Source organism: Heliconius melpomene, chromosome 10 (genome assembly GCF_056956725.1).
Source record: "Heliconius melpomene rosina isolate 202511_hmr_F chromosome 10, ASM5695672v1, whole genome shotgun sequence".
NCBI lineage: Eukaryota > Metazoa > Arthropoda > Insecta > Lepidoptera > Nymphalidae > Heliconius > Heliconius melpomene.
The window spans coordinates 9,629,043-9,645,887 of NC_140398.1; the positions used below are offsets into that span (position 1 = coordinate 9,629,043).

The window sequence follows — 16,845 nt, forward strand, 5'->3', positions numbered from 1 at the left end:
AGATATTATACTCGTAAGTAACTATTTGCATAGTAGTACACAACTTAAAATGAATCAATTGCACATGTCAGTTATATTTATATTACTTTTTTTTTTTTATATATGGAATAGGCTTGCGTTTGACCGCATCAAGTCTGGTGAACGTTGATGCGGTCTACGGTGGTGCACGCTTGCCTAGAAAATACCTATTCACCCTTTCTTTGAAAACCCCCACATTGTATGTCACAGGAAATACAGATGCCGGCAGTGAGTTCCAATCTCTCGCAGTGCGGATAAAGAATGTAGCCTCAAAGCGTTTCGTTCGTACGGTAGGAATTTCTACCGTGTATGGATGGCGTAAAGCTGTATTTCTGGAAGTTCTGAGGTAAAAAGGGGCTGGGGGAACCAAGCTATGTAAATCATGGGCACACTCCCCGAAGTGTATCCGGTAAAACACAGACAGTGATGCAACCCTACGCCGGTGGCTAAGGCTCTGCAGTTGAGTTTCAACAAGGGTCCCGTCATTGATTAGCCTTCTGGCTCGTCTCTCAACTGACTCTAAGGTCTGTAATTGGTACTTGGCAGAACCATCCCATAAATGAGAGCAGTACTCCATACATGGTCTAACTTGTGCTTTATACAGTGTGAGAAGATGTTGAGGTGTAAAGTACTGTCTCACCTTGGAGAGGACGCCAAGTTTCTTAGCAGCCAACTGAGCTCTGGACTCAATGTAAGATCCAAAGTTAAGAGTCGATGAAAGAGTAATGCCAAGAAGTTCAAGGTGGCCGCTTAACGGTACCGATACATCTCGAAACGAGGGGGATAATTCGAATGGCCTTTTCTTCGCGGTGAACAGACACGCCTGGGTCTTAGTGGCATTAAAACTGACCAAATTAGCATCTCCCCAATCGGAGACTGCTTTGAGGTTCAAATTAAGACGCTCAACCATAGTATCCCTATGCGATTGTATTTCAGGCCCACTTGCAGTTGCTTTAGCCATATAGCGCTCTACAACAGTGCTGTCATCTGCGTACCCAAGAATTCCAGGAATGAGTAAATCATTTATATGGAGCAGGAATAGAGTTGCAGAGAGCACTGACCCTTGAGGAACACCGGCATTTACATCCATTATATCAGACGAATAGCCATCCACGACTACACGTATTGATCGGTCCCTCAAGAAGTCCGATAGCCAAGAACACAAGTCATCGGGCAAGCCATATGCTGGTAACTTTCCTATAAGGCTATCATGCCAAACCCTGTCGAAGGCCTTTGAGATGTCAAGAGAAACGGCCATTGCCTCACCATACCTCTCAATGGCCTCACTCCAGAAATGAGTGACATACGCTAGAAAATCCCCAGTAGACCGATTACGCCGAAAGCCATATTGGCGGTCACTGAGCAGGTCGTTTGTTTCTAGGTATGCCAAGAGTTTATTATTCAGAACACGTTCCATGACCTTACAGATTATGGACGTGACTGAGATTGGCCTGTAATTGGCAGGGTCGGCGCGACTGCCCTTTTTGGGCACTGGTTGCACGTTGGCAAGCTTCCAGAGTTTAGGCACTTGTCCAATCGTAAGAGAAAGTCGAAAAAGGCGTGTTAAAACAGGAGTCAACTCAGCCGCACAATTTCTCAACACAATGGCCGATATACCATCAGGACCACTAGCTTTGTTCACGTCAAGACATCGTAGAACTTGGCGCACCTCCTTTTGGTGAATGTGTATATTACTCATTAGAGTGTCACATTTTGGTGGTATTGGAGGTACTGCGCCACCTGCGTCTAGACGTGAAGATTCTGCAAATTGAGATGCAAACAAGTTTGCTTTCTCTTCGGAAGTATGAGCTAGTGACCCATCGGGTTTCAGCAGTGGAGGAAGTGAAGGGCGAGCGAAGTTTGCTTCAACTGATTTCGATAAGGACCAAAACGCTTTACTACCTGCTGGGTACGACGCGAGTTTGGTCCCTATATGCCTTATGTGCTTAAGGCGAGCCTTCTGCATTACCTTTTTGCAAGACTTGGCCGCTGAATTGTAGGCTTTCTTCTTTATGCGAACATCCTCTAGTTTGCGGTTACGAGCATCTGCCCAGGTTCGATAAGCCTGTTGATGTAGAGCTTCTGCGTGTTTACATTCAGGCCCGAACCAAGGGCGGGCTTTGCTTGACAGAGGCACGTCAGAGAATGGAATATAATATTCCATACCCATGCGCAGCACATCTGTTACAGCCTCCGCACAAACTGAGGGATCATTAGAGGAGAAGCATGCAGATTGCCAAGGATAGGAAGCAAAAAAGGACCGCATTTCATCCCAGTCCGCTGACTTGTATCGCCATACTCGCCGATTTCCTAATTGACTGGGGTCGGGCGGAGAGTATATCGACACAGATTTCACCAAACAGTGGTCAGATCCACCCAGTGGTGGTGAAATAGACACTGAGTAGCGGTCTGGTTCGGTTGACAGCAAGAGATCCAAGCAATAGGCGGTATGCGACTCAACATCAGGTACACGTGTTGCACCTTGGACCAGCTGAGTAAGATTTAACGTTAAGGCAAGCTTACGTGTTTCTCTCCCAGCATGGTCTGTATCCCGGTATGGGAATAGCCATTCACCATGGTGGCCATTAAAATCCCCCAGTAATACTAATTGGGCTGTTGGGTACTTTTGTTGAGCCGAATCAGCAGCTTCACTCAAGTATTCGGTAAGCCTAGTCGTCTCCTGATCCCCACTATGTGAACGGTATACACAGGCATAGAGTATTTTATCAATGCCCAAGTCTACGAGTGCCCAAAGAACTGAAAAAGAGGGGTCTTCAAACTTACAGAGACGCTGAAAGCAGATGTCGTCACGAACGTATACGCAAACTCCCGCATGGGGCTTGAAATTGTGCTCCAGGGTATACCCAGGGTAAGTTAAGTAGGCGATGTCGGACGGACAGCCAATCTGCGTCTCCGTAAGGAACAGCAAATGAGGTTTCTCTGTCTCGAGATGGTAGTGGACTGGTATGAGATTCGAGTGCAACCCTCGAATATTGCCGAGTTGCACTTTAAGAGAGAGGGAGTGCAACCGCTGTGAAACTTTTTTCAATTTACTGTTTTTCATAATGTTAAGAGTGTTATTGGTAAGGGAAGTCAGCAGTAGAACGAGGCGTTATACAATGTTTAACCCGAGAAACACACACAAGAAACGTACACACCAATAGTAGACTGACATGGAGACTGCGGGGACGCCCGAGCCCCCCCAAAAAAGTCCATCGGGCCCTCTCATCCGGTCGCCGACCGGCACGATGGCGCATCTCCGGGATTTTTCGCTAGTTGGCGGGGCAGCCTTTTACGAGTGGCTAGCTCGCTACTTGGGCCCCCTACTACCTGCGGTCGGCCAGCGGTGAACCGTGCCTCGGATCCCGCTACCCTCCATGATCAGTCTCCAGCCTGTGACGATCTGTGTGTGAAACTTATACGGTCTACATACAACACAACTATTCTGACCCGACTTTCCCATCCGGTTTCACCTGACATCATGCCGAAACACGACTAGGCCATTTCACGACACGACTTTGTCAGGTGGGTGGTAACCAGCCTCGGCTAATGCCTCCCACCAGAATGTTACCCGATTCGCACTACCCGGGGGTCACGTGTAGGGATTCGATTCTTCGAGTGTACTCCTACGGACGCAGGTAACTCAACCCTAGGTAACCAACACAATTGATCCTAGAAGAAAATTTAATCTAAACAAACAATTAATAGTAGGTATATATTTATTAATAATTTAAAATTTACATATTTTAGAATAATTACGTTTACATACATTAAATTCATTATCTCAAACAAAAAAAAAAGTTTAATAACGTAAAAAAATATTATGAATGACAATAAATAAATAGGCTTTTAGTAAAAAGTGCTCATGTATAAAGTAAATTAAAAAAGGCCTTATTTATTTCATTTATTAGTAACAGATTAAAAAATATAAAGTTACTTACAATAAATACTTAAGTATTTCATTACAGTAATATAAAAATATGTATTTTCAAAATGGAAAAATATTGATAATTAATAAGACTGGAATACATTTTGAATGATTTTGGCGCCCGATCTCAGCTGTTCTTCGTTAATGACGAGCGGCGGTGCCAAACGAATGGTTTGTCCATGTGTAGGCTTTGCAAGAAAACCTCCATCTTTAAGTTTAAGACATACATCGTATGCAGGAATGCCTGTTAATTAAAAGAAAGATGTTTGAATATCAGTGTGCCCCGGCGCTACGACAGCCTCAATATAAATGTTTCTGGATTTAAGAAATCCATTAAAAATATAAGAAAACGATGTGCTTACTGTCATGTACATCAATAGCAAACATGAGCCCTCTTCCTCGAATCGCGACTACTTTGGACTTCGGAATCTTCTCCAATTCCTCATGCAGAACTTTACTCAGTCTTGCTGCATTCTCGCATAATTTCTCTTCCAATAAGACCTGAATAAAAAATTTTTAGTAATTTAAAATATACATTTGGCAAAACGAAATAGGTAGGTACCTATTCTATTTAAAAATGTACGTTGAAAGGTAAAAAATAAATTCGTTTATTCACCTTAATGGCCTCCGTAGCGACAGCGCACGCGAGGGGGTTGCCGCCGTACGTCGACCCGTGTGTGCCTGGCGTTATTACCTATAAAATCATGTATAACACTCATTCTTATAAAATCTTAAAATAATCAATTTTTGTATGATTTTTTGTACCTATTTATAATATAGCGTGGACTTGTGAATTGTATTGTGGGTTCGATTCCCACACGAGGAGATAAAATATTTATTTATTAAAATTTTTTTTTACTGATTTCAACACATTCACACTAGAAATCATTATCGAAATCTACTATTTTCCCAGAAATATTAGAAATATATACTTGATTTGTACTTACGTCCATAACTTCGTTATTAGCTAGCACAGCAGATATAGGCAGAACACCCCCGCTAAGAGCTTTACCCAAAATAACTATGTCTGGCCTAACACCCTCATGTTCCACCGCCAGCAATTTTCCTGTCCTACCTAGAAACATTACATATTTTGATTCATATGTTAGTAGATTAAATTGAACATACCATTTTTTTTTTATTAATTGCATAGAATTCTGAATGAATAGTAATATATTTTTAACTATATTGTGAAATAAAGCGATATATTTTCTTTGTCAAAGGAGATTTCCATAGTAGGTACATACATATCTATTAGCTACATATTATATGGATATGTTACCTATAAATATGTAAATTACTTTACCTAATCCTGTCTGCACTTCGTCTGCAATCCATAATACGTTATACTTGGAGCAAAGTTCGCGAACTTTCCTTAAGTAACCGTCGTCAGGAATAATTACACCGGCCTCGCCCTGAATAGGTTCTACCATGAAAGCTGCAACAGTAGGATCTTGAAGAGCTGTCTGTAAAATATTTAATAATCATTATTTCTTATTATTTATAGTTACCTTCCTTAGTTATTTATACATACTATAGAAATTAATGTACAGAAGGACGCATCTACGAGTGATCCGTTTCAAAAATGTTGTTTCTGGCTCTAGTTTTGGAGACACTCACACAAATGCAAAGCTTAACAGCTTAGGCGTCGTTTGCCTCCTTATTTATCTATTATTAAGAAATTTTGCCTCAAAAGGCCATAATTGGCTATGTTTTAAGCCTCCAAGTCCTAAAAGGACGTGCCTGCCATAACCTGTACTCATCTACATTCCATATAACTGCTTAATCAACGGCATGTAAAGGAAAATTTAAAATTTGCACATACTTATTACGAAGAACTATTTATTATAAAAAGAACCGATTAGTGTGAGTCAGATTCGGTCACTGAAGCTTCCGTAGGTACCAATTTCTGGAAATGTATAGGTCAACGGAAAATACAACTTATTTGTTGACAAAATTAAGTTTCTCTCTCGTATGAACTACAATATTTGTAACTATTTTTTTATGAAATAGCTATAAACTTTTATTTTTCGAATCTTTTTCTTTATTTATTTTGTAACTGTTCACTTCATGCCAAATTTCATAATTGAAGTACTCTACACTGCAGGCCCTACAGTTATGAAATTATAGTTTTTGATTTCGACGAATTTCATACAAGTTGTCAACTTTTTCCTTTCGTTGTTTTTTTTTAATTTTCGAACCTTAAAAATGTTTAAATTGAATTACTTACCTCTAAAGCGGGAATGTTGTTGTAAGGAATTAATACGAAGCCAGGCATGTATGGACCGAAACCGTTGAAGCAAGTTGGATCCGATGACGATGATACTGCGGACAGCGTACGACCCCAAAAATTACCTTCTACGAAAATGATCTGCAAAGAAAAATAGAAAATATATTTTGAACGTTGTGCAGTGGCGTATCTAGGGTAACCAATGGCTTTGGTGCTTTTTTCAATATAAAATGATTGTTCGGCAAAATTGTTAAAATTATTATGCTATGAGAACACAAAAGCAATTCAGATTAGCAAATAAATAATCAAAGGCCAGGTGTGGCGTAAGGGTGCAAAGTGTGACTGTAAACGCTGATTGTGGATTCGATAGCCCGAGGAAACGAAATATTTATTTAAATTTATATTGTTATTTCTTCGCTCTGGTGTCAAGGTAAAGCGCGGCGTTGAATTCTGCCATTCAACATAATATAGAATACAGGATGAAGCTTATTAAATAAATAATAACGTGATTCAAGCGAGTGACACCGCGAGCAGGCTAGTTTAGAATAAAATGTTCTATTCGCTTACACGAGAAATAAATTATTATCAAGATAGTTTCGTCATTCTAATTCTTGACCTACTATCTTCGTAAGAGTATCTTCTGTAAATATTATAGTGTAATGCCTCTTTATTTATTTGTGACCTTAACGACTCCAAGTTACCATGAAAAATTGATAACATATATTATGTTTAAGAGTAGGTATATAATTATAACAGGCAGGGAATAACAAATAAGTATTTAATTGTACTTAGGTATATATTGGTTTGAGTGAAAACATTTTTAATGTATTTTTTTAAGATTGTGACTAAATTTCGAATTAAATACTCATTCAAATTTAGTAAATATTATGAAGTTTTTATTAAAAGTATGAATTGCATTTTTTTTTAAGATTTTAATTTTGCTAATATTCCGTCAAAACCAAACATAATTTAATGGTATTGTCTAAGATTGTATGTACTACAACATTTTCAAACAATGATCAAAGTATTAGGTAATAAGTAATTTATATAATAAGTAATTTATATATATATATATATATATATATATATATATATATATATTAAACAAATTTTATTGTTAAGAGATTTATAACCACTTAAGTATAATCTAACCAACCTGGAATATTAGTTAAATTATGGGAGGCCATCGTGGACCAGAGTCAGACTTAAAACGCATTGTGGGTTTAATCATCACTTTACCATCACTGTCTGGGAAGGTATAACGTCATTTATTGATTTCCCAAACTCAAAAAGCGAAATATTTTAAGTTTGGGCGACGAGCGGATAAATGCTTGACACTAAGTTCTCAGCTATACGCAACAAAGCATGAAACTAAAAAACATATTCAATAAATGGTTCACCTTGGCCTGATTTTGAGGTATCTTCTTGACTTCGTATCCCCATTTCCTCGCGATCTTGCACGCACTCTCACCCCCTTCCACGCCTGTATTCATAGGTAGCAGTCTGTCATATCCTAGAAGCTCTGTCATAAATTTCTCATACTTGCCAAGCTGGTCGGAATAAAATGCCCTGAAATACAATTATATAATATATGTTGGCCGTTAAGTAATGACGATACATCATAGTCAATCATTTAACAACATTTTAATAGAACATAATATATTTTAATGCTTTGTTTAAATATTCTTTGTTTAATTTTTCACTTATAAATATTTTTATTTATTTTTTTATTATTATATCTTTTTAACCGACTTCAAAAAAAAGGAGGTTATCAATTCGACTGTATTTTTTTTTATTATTATTTTATGTTTGGTATGGTCTACATGGTAGGTCATTTGCTTTTTCTTTTTTTTGCGATGGAAATATTTTAGGTATGTCTCTCCTACACTATGACCATAATTTTTTTTTTAATTTGACTTTAAATGGATAAATTACAAAATAATTTCTACATTACCTTGACACTAATGTTAATTTGTCAGCTTGTTCCTTAAGTGCTTTGATGATCCTGGGATGGCAATGTCCCTGGTTCACTGCTGAATATGCACTCAGAAAGTCAAAATACTTCTTGCCTTCAACATCCCAAACAAATGGACCTATAAAAAAATATGTACATAATGTCCCACTTTATTTTACTAATCTGAATTAATTTCCTGTTGTAATACGCATTAAAGACTAACTGTATGTCTATAAGTTGAAGACTGACACTTTATTTTCCACCAATTCATAGAAACATAAAAGCGATTTTATCGAACAAAATATTTTTTACTAATTTCATGCATATCTAACTACGTCCAATTCATCCAAAAATTACAATTTTATAGAATACAATATTTTTTACTTATTATGATATGATAAAAAGCAATACCAATACAATCATATTAAATACATAAATACGATCGATTGATTAATAGCCAGTGTAGCTTTCCCACGCTTACGCGGCTAGACCCTTTAGCACTAAGTGAGAACTTACAATATACTTAAATAATGAAAAAAAAAACTGTAGTAAATAATTGATATTTGAAAACATTCACGCAAATTATATCATAATCAATATTTATAAACAATTGTGTTTCATCATCTTGTCGTCGATGGTTATCATCTGCATATTTCTTTTATATATTGCTTGGACTTACATAAAAAATATATTGAGATATTATAGAGAACGTTACGATTTAAAAAAAAAAAATATTTACATTATTTTCTATCTAAACCTCATTAGTCTTAACAAGCTTTTATTTTTTTATCATGCGTTTAACTAGACCAATAAAATTAAAATGGTTTATTAAAAATAATAATAACATACCTTCTCCTCGGCATAATGCCACAGGCAACGGTGCGTAGTTGCGACAACCATATTGATCTTCAGCAGCAAATATTTCCTTTGAGGACAAATTTTGTTGAGCCATACTGTGCAAAAGTCAAGAAAAATAATTTTAAATACGTTTAAAATAAAATATTTTGGTATAAAATCTCATTTAAATAATATAATTATATAAATAAAGAGTAAAGAAAATAATATAAAAATTACCTTAGAATTTTAGACGAAGTTAACGAAAACAAAAAAACTGTTAATTTTAAATTAAAAACACTTCTGTTATTCACAAAATTATATTATCAGTGCATTGAATAAGTTTGTCACGTCTCTTATATAGTAGGTACCGTCACGATAAGAGATGTACTTAAAAGATAGAAATACTAAATACTAGTTTAATTTAGTCAGATAAGCAAAAGTTAGTTTGACTGCCAGGGAGCAACTCAGTCAAGTTTAACCCAGTTAGTGATATAAAGATTTGATGAAATGATATGGGCTTAAGTTACTATTGTCTTGTGAATGAGATGCACTATAATGAATATACAACTTGTTACCAATGGCACTATATTTATACAAATACATGTTTTATCAATATCAAAATTAAAACATATATTCTCAAAACATGATCACAGCAAGGCATTCAAAGATTACAGCATCTATTTACAATATGACATGTCAAAGGCGTCATGCTAAATATAGAACTGGGTGGCACTCACCTCCAATGGAGAACAAAATTAAGATATAACTCAGTAATTACAAATGTAGAATTGTTAAAAATAAGATAACAAGTAACGTTGTACGTATCATATGTTTCTCGTTAATGAAACTAAAGAAATCCCGATTTTTGACCTGCTAGCCTTGACTAGGACTAGAATTTTCGGCGCGTCAATATTTTATTACAGTACGATTAAATAAGACCACCGCGATACTGGTGTTTGCGATTATATAGACTTAGACGTCACTTATCACATCCAATCTTGTTAATAATAATAAATGCTCAATGGAAAACTTCACATCCAAATATAGGCCGAGAGATAGTAGTGTAATTTTACACTAAATATTTATACATCTGTTCTCAGATATAAGTAGTTCATAGTTAATTTTGTTTTTAGGTACTAGAGGTGGTTTTTTACAAACTACTACTGTGCGATTATATTTTATTTAAAGCTTTAAAATAGCTAGACATTACTATCAATTCCATTAATATATTAAGTATAGCGTTCGTATATATATATGTATTTTTTATATGTGGAATATGAAAAGCTACTAAGTATATGAACCCTTTATAACTTTTACCTAAAAGTTAGTCATAAATATTATTTTCTCTTTTGTACGTATGCTAATTAAGAGTCATGTGTTCCTATTCACTTACGCTTATTATTATTTTTTTTGTCATGTAAATTATTTGTAATTAACATAAATAATATACTTATATGTTGAACTTCTTCTAGAGATAAGTGTATAAAACATTATTATGTATGAATTTGGTGTAATAAAAGAAAAATAATAAATAATCTTATTTTATTTAATACAGAATTAGAACTTACATGCTAAAAGTGACGAAAATTAAAAGAAATATAGATGCTAAACATATAGGCTTAGGAATATTTATAGATTTGAAAAAGGCCTTCGACACTGTAAGTCACCCCATTCTATTAAAGAAGCTTAGAGGAATAGGGATCACCGGTACTGCTTATAAATTAATAGAATCTTACTTAACAAATCGTCTACAAATAGTAAAAATTGATAAATATCAGAGTTCGACACATATGATCACTTTTGGTGTACCCCAAGGATCAATACTCGGGCCCCTGTTATTTTTAGTATATATAAATAATATCAGTGAATTATCACTTCATGGCGAACTTACACTCTATGCAGATGACACGAGTATTTTTTATTTTGGGCATTCCTTAAAGGATATTGCGAAACACGCCCAACAAGATCTTAATGCATTAAGCCGATGGTTCCTATGTAATCTTTTAACAATAAATATACAAAAAACTCACTATATAATATTTAAAGCTAAAAATAAAAAAATACACAATTTTACCCCACTTTCTATAAATAACACAGAAATCAAGAAAACTAGCACAGAAAAATATTTAGGTCTAACCTTGGACAGTGACCTGACATGGACGGTGCATATAGAAAATATTAAATCTAAGTTATCCTCCCTACTTGGTTCGTTGCGTGGTATCTATCGTTGTCTGCCTCGTAGTGTGTGCTATACAATATATTACTCACTAGTTCAGTCAAATCTAACTTATCCAGTTGAAATATGGGGAGCCGCTGCTAAAACTAACTTTAAATCTTTGCAAATTATTCAAAATAAAATAATAAAACTGCTTTTCCATTTCAAGCCATTAACATCTACAAATAAGATATATAATGAAACTAAAATTTTAAATATTCGTCAACTATATCAATATAACACATGTATTCTTATTCATAAAATTTTACAAAACAATTTACAATCGGAGCTATCTTTTCTGACCAATAAACAAATAGGAAAGAGACCACTTAGAAGTGCAAATAATTTATACTTACCAAAAACAAGAACCAATTATGGCAAAAAATCTATTATTTATGAAGGAGCACAAATTTACAACAAATTACCTCAAGATATAAAAACATCAAAAAAAATGTATAATTTTAAAACTAAATTAAAGGAGCATCTTATAAAAAATTAAGTAGAATCCGACCCTGTATTGTGACTTCTTAAAATGTGGGTAAACATAACTTTATTGTAAACGGTCATGGTCAATATCTTTAAATTATCTGAATGTACCCTCTTTCACTTACATTTGTTAATTGAGTATTTGATGTTGTTTTCTTTTTGTTATTTACCATGTTTTGCTGATTCCGACGCTCACATTGTTTAATATGTATTTGTTTAAGATAACTCTGTATTTCTCTTTAAGTGAAATGTAATTTCTTTTGAGAAATAAATAAACTCTTTAACCACAAAAGCGCCAGACCGCCAGAGTACCTACTTTCTCGTCTTTTTCCTGCTCCTACGTTTGCGTAGACACTGTGGCTCTCGCCATGCTGCTTCCATGTACTTACTACCCGTTGCGATTTAAACTTGCAGCAAGTAGCAGGCGATGCAAAATGCCTATAACATTGTTGAGCATCTTATACCATCCAATGCCTCCTGTATTTCATTAGTTCTTATAATTTCAGTGGAACAGATCTTACTTTTTTTTTATTTCAATGTGAAATGCTCATCATGTTCAACATGCACTTAGTTATTTCTTATAGTTTAGCTGGACCACTTCATTTCTACATCATGTATGAAAGTCTTCAAAATCAAAAATTGGCTTAGGTATATATAGCTTCATAATAAGTTACCGTCCAAACACATCCAATAGTTCTAAAGATGTGTTGGTACTAACAGATAGACAGACAAAAATTACAGATTCGTCTTCTAAATCTTTAAAGTATAACCACACTGGTTTTAATAATAATAATAATAATAATAATATTCTTTATTGTACACCCAAAAATATAACACAAGAAAAGGAAACAAGATCAGAAAGAAATGTACAAGAGGCGGCCTTATCGCTAAAACAGCGATCTCTTCCAGGCAACCTTAAGGCATAGGACGTTAAGCGTAGGAAAGGGTTGGGGGTGTGAATAATAAATTTAATAAAATACATAAAAATAATAAAATATATATATTCATATATAAACATATCCATACATATATACATAAATACATACATATACATACATACATACATTCATAGTACACATATATAGCTTACAGTATAAACAAAATGTAAATAAATAAAAGATAAGAAGCTCAGAAAGTAAGAAAATATTGTTTTAATAAACGTTTAAAAATAGGTAATGATTTTGCCCGTCTAATATTCAAAGGTAAATCATTCCAGAGTCGGGAAGATGTAATTGTAAAAGAATTGCTAAGGAAGGAAGAAGAATGTGAAGGAATTTTCAGTGTTAAGTTATGATTTGAGCGCAAGTGTCGTGAGTGGGATCGCCCCAAAAATTCAAAACGCTCTTTTAGATAAGGTGGGGTCAATGGATCAAACAGTACACAGTAAAGAAGATGTAGAATACGAGTATTCCTGCGAAGTCGGATTGGGAGCCACTTGAGCTTAGTTCGAAACTCTGAGACATGGTCATACTTTTTTAATCCAAAGATGAACCGAATTGCAAGATTTTGTAGCCGCTCAAGCTTATTAAGTTGCTCTTCTTTTAAGTTAAGGTAACATGAGTCAGCGTAATCAAGAATTGGTATAAGGAGAGACTGTGCTAACGCAATTTTTGTTGGTATAGGCAGAAAATTACGCAATCTTAAAAGATAACCAGTCGAAGCAAACATCTTCCTGCTCACCTCACTAATCTGTGGATCCCAAGACATATTTTGGTCAATAATAATGCCAAGATTTTTAACAGTCCTACTGTACGGTATTGTTTGTCCGTTCAATAGTATAGGAGGTAAAGAGGACGTATTAAATCTAGACATAAGCTTTGGACTACCGATGATTGTTACTTGAGTCTTAATTGGATTTAACTGCAGTCCAAAAGTCTTACTCCAGTTAGATATAGTCAATAAATTGTTATTTAAGAAATTTATCGCCGCAGGTAGTTCAGACACTTTGGAATGGCAATAAATTTGTAGATCATCTGCATATAGGTGGTAGAGAGAAGAGATATGTTGGGAAATATTATTAATAAAAAGTGAAAATAAAAGAGGAGACAACACGCCACCCTGCGGAACGCCAGCATTGACTGAAGACCAGTCCGAGTACGAATCATTTATTCGAATACGTTGACGGCGTCCATGCAGGTAATTGTGAAACCAGTCAATTACGTTAGGAGATATGTTAAAAGAAGCTAAGGTGGCAAGCATAAAGTCAAAATCTACAGTGCCAAAAGCATTGCTAAAATCTAGCAACACTAACACCGTGACCTGTTGTGTATCCATAGCAGTACGGATGTCGTCAGTTATTTTTAAGAGTGCTGTAGTCGTACTATGACCAGGACGAAAACCGGATTGCAAAGAATTGAGAAGGTTATGCTTTGAAAGGAAGTATGTGAGTTGACTTTGCACCAGGCGTTCGAGGACTTTGGATAAGAAAGGAAGAATTGAAATTGGACGGTAATCGCTATCGCAAGTGGGATTATTCTTTTTAGGTAAAGAAAGAATTTGAGCTTCTTTCCATGCTGAAGGAAATTCACAGGACTCAAGGGAGAAATTAAGCACGGAAGTCAGGATAGGACAAATGAAAATTATTTTATTAAAGTATAGACTGCTATTAACTGTTAAACCTAGGCCTTATTATATAAACCTTTTTTAATATATAATTTTATAATATGAAATTAAGAAACACGTTTAAAAAAATTAAGGGACACAAGCTCTTACTAGGTATTTTAAATATCAGCGATAACAGCGTCACGATCACGCATACGACTCATCTCGCAAATTTGGAGTCATGGACATGTATGTTTTAGTTAGTTAAACATTGAATGAAATATTCATTATAAGAAAGATTAATTGCTCCTATACTTAATACTATAATCTGTTGCTATGAATGGATTTCATAACTTAGATAAAGTATTCTACACTTCCATTACTTAAATTAATTTAATGTACATATTGTGCATACATATGTACCTATACTTATTACCTACTTCTCATTTTGCAATTTATTGTAAAAATATCACTTTACACTTTTATCATAATATTGTTATTGTACTTAATTTATTTAAAATTAGTAATTTAACATATAATAATAAATTAAAAAACCGGTTAAGTGCGAATCGGGCTCACCCACCGAGGGTTCCGTACAAAAGTTGGAGGTCTCGAACTTTTTCTGAAATTCAACTTAGCTTAGCCAAAGCCCTTTCATCTAATACCTCACTTGAACTAGCGGCTTTAATATCAAATTTTGCCTCCTTGCTATTAGGATTTAACCACAAATATTATTAGATTTTTTCGTGAACTATTACTACCTGTAGTTGCTAGCTGCCAAATTTCATAATTCTAGGTCAGGAAGTACCCTATGAATTTTGATTCCTTTTAGTGTCGAAATAAACGGCCAGGAAATCATGGGGCCGTAGATTTGACTAGGTATATAGTTTGAATTTCAACTCAATATCTCCAAGCTGTGATAAAGGGTCTTGACAGACAGACAGACAACAAAGTGATTTTATAAGGGTTCCTTTTTTTCCTTAAAAGGTACGGAACCCTAAAAATAAGTCATATGTTGTTTGTTCACTTATTTGTAATGTGAAATAATGTTGAAATCGATAAATAATTAGTAATTTATATTAGTATATAATTTTTTTCAAACTTGAGGTTAATGCTATTATATTAGCCCTACTGGTTTTGCAGCGACACCGGGGGGGTAGTGAAGAGAGCATTCTATCCTTGAAAAAATTTCAAGCATTATGTGGCTGTTTGCAAGGATGCCGACGGCGGTGCTGAGATTATCAAGTGTGGTGGGTTATGCATTTTAGACTAGATTAGGGCTATCAGTTTGAATAGCTTGCATAGTAAAATTTATGCTAAAATATTAGCCAGAACAACGCAAGAGAAATGTAAGGCTGTTATGACAGGCCCAAGGAGGCTTTAGACCTCGAGTAAAATACATACTAATATTTAATACTTTTATTAAATATAATTAGAATTACTAATATACACACATAAATACACACTAGAAGAATTTACTTTTTGAATTCATTGTTTGGATCTCCTCCATGATATTCTGAATAAGTTGGGAAAGATTCATGACCCTTTTCAGCCGGTGTTGGCAAAGCTCCACCCTCTGTCAATCTCTTTGCTTCAAGTTTAGCTGCATTTATTTTTTTCATTTCAGCAATAGCTACATTTTTGGCTATCTCTTCTTCTGACGGTGGCTCTTTTCTAAAAGCAATATATGTTCAGAATTATCGTTCATGTAAACTACTACATTATGCTATTGATAATATTATCACCTTCTCATTCTAAGCCAAGCTTCCCATTCAGCAGGAATTGGATCCTGGAAATCTTGACCTTTTGGCGGATCATACCATCGAGACGGATTTCTTTTCCCTCTGCTTGGATCCGCGGGGATTTCGAAATATTTATTACCAATATAGTCCTTACCTAAAAATATTTTTTTATAAAATCTAATACATACATTAACACAAGCTAAAAGTAGAAATATTTACCTATATGATTTCCCTGGATTTGCCGAGGTTTTAAAGAATTAATAAAATTCCTTATTAGTATACGAAAAACGTGCCTAGATTCACCGTTAGCCATTTTTTTTTTGTTAATTAAACATTGAAAATATTCAAATAGATAAAAGGAAGATGTTTTCTAAGTTAATTTCGTAATATTTACAATTTACAAGACAAATTACATTAAAATATTGACAAATGACATTACAGGCCTATAGGCGTGTCAATTTTATATAGTTTAATATCTAGGAAAAAAAAACGGAACGATAAGATTACAGTACCGTAATTTATATTCCTTTATTATACATAGAGTTGTTTCACATTTTAAATATAAATTTAGCATAAAAAAAATATTTGAAAATATAAAAAACCTCTTCAGTGGAGATCGGCAAAAAATGGCCGTTTTTCGTAAGCCAGAGCGAGGCACTTTCTAACCAAACAAACCTCTCAAATTCTCACCATTTTTTTTTATAGAAAAAGACAAGGCAAACGAGCGTACCGGTCACCTGTTGGTAAATGGTCACCAAGACCCCATGTGACCCTATGAAGCTACAGGTGCGTTGTCGTTTGAGATGGGTACAGCCACGCTTTTGAAGGTACCTCGGGTTATTATTACTTATAATGTCAAATCCGTGTATTTGACATTAATTTTACACATTAAAT

General features: G+C 34.8%; 2 protein-coding genes across 3 annotated transcripts; both read right to left on the reverse strand.

Moving 5' to 3' along the window:
* Positions 1-3,905: 3,905 nt before the first annotated feature.
* On the reverse strand, positions 3,906-9,945 carry Oat (Ornithine aminotransferase precursor). 2 transcript variants are annotated; one of them, XM_085192273.1, is made up of 10 exons: positions 9,705-9,945; positions 8,980-9,083; positions 8,131-8,269; positions 7,577-7,745; positions 6,177-6,317; positions 5,253-5,412; positions 4,894-5,021; positions 4,563-4,640; positions 4,309-4,447; positions 3,906-4,190 (listed from the first exon to the last, which is right to left on the reverse strand). In XM_085192273.1, the coding sequence occupies exons 2-10, from the start codon at positions 9,080-9,082 to the stop codon at positions 4,030-4,032; spliced, it is 1,218 nt and encodes a 405-aa protein (XP_085048399.1). In that variant the 5' UTR covers position 9,083; positions 9,705-9,945; the 3' UTR covers positions 3,906-4,029. The 2 variants fall into 2 exon arrangements, with proteins under 2 accessions (XP_085048399.1, XP_085048398.1); XM_085192272.1 differs by lacking the exon at positions 9,705-9,945 and adding an exon at positions 9,205-9,642.
* Positions 9,946-15,613: 5,668 nt separating this feature from the next.
* Positions 15,614-16,391, reverse strand: LOC146535498 (NADH dehydrogenase [ubiquinone] 1 alpha subcomplex assembly factor 2). The gene is made up of 3 exons (XM_085192277.1): positions 16,171-16,391; positions 15,955-16,105; positions 15,614-15,883 (listed from the first exon to the last, which is right to left on the reverse strand). The coding sequence occupies exons 1-3, from the start codon at positions 16,262-16,264 to the stop codon at positions 15,685-15,687; spliced, it is 444 nt and encodes a 147-aa protein (XP_085048403.1). The 5' UTR covers positions 16,265-16,391; the 3' UTR covers positions 15,614-15,684.
* Positions 16,392-16,845: the final 454 nt, after the last annotated feature.

Coding starts and splice junctions, on each gene's coding strand:
- Oat (XM_085192273.1), bottom strand. CDS start 9,082: ATGGCTCAACAAAATTTGTCCTCAAAGGAAATATTTGCTGCTGAAGAT. Junction 5,413..6,176: donor ACAACATTCCCGCTTTAGAG/GTAAGTAATTCA, acceptor AATATTTTACAG/ACAGCTCTTCAAGATCCTAC. Junction 4,191..4,308: donor TGCTATTGATGTACATGACA/GTAAGCACATCG, acceptor TTTAATTAACAG/GCATTCCTGCATACGATGTA.
- LOC146535498 (XM_085192277.1), bottom strand. CDS start 16,264: ATGGCTAACGGTGAATCTAGGCACGTTTTTCGTATACTAATAAGGAAT. Junction 16,106..16,170: donor AATCCAGGGAAATCATATAG/GTAAATATTTCT, acceptor AAATATTTTTAG/GTAAGGACTATATTGGTAAT. Junction 15,884..15,954: donor GCTTGGCTTAGAATGAGAAG/GTGATAATATTA, acceptor TATTGCTTTTAG/AAAAGAGCCACCGTCAGAAG.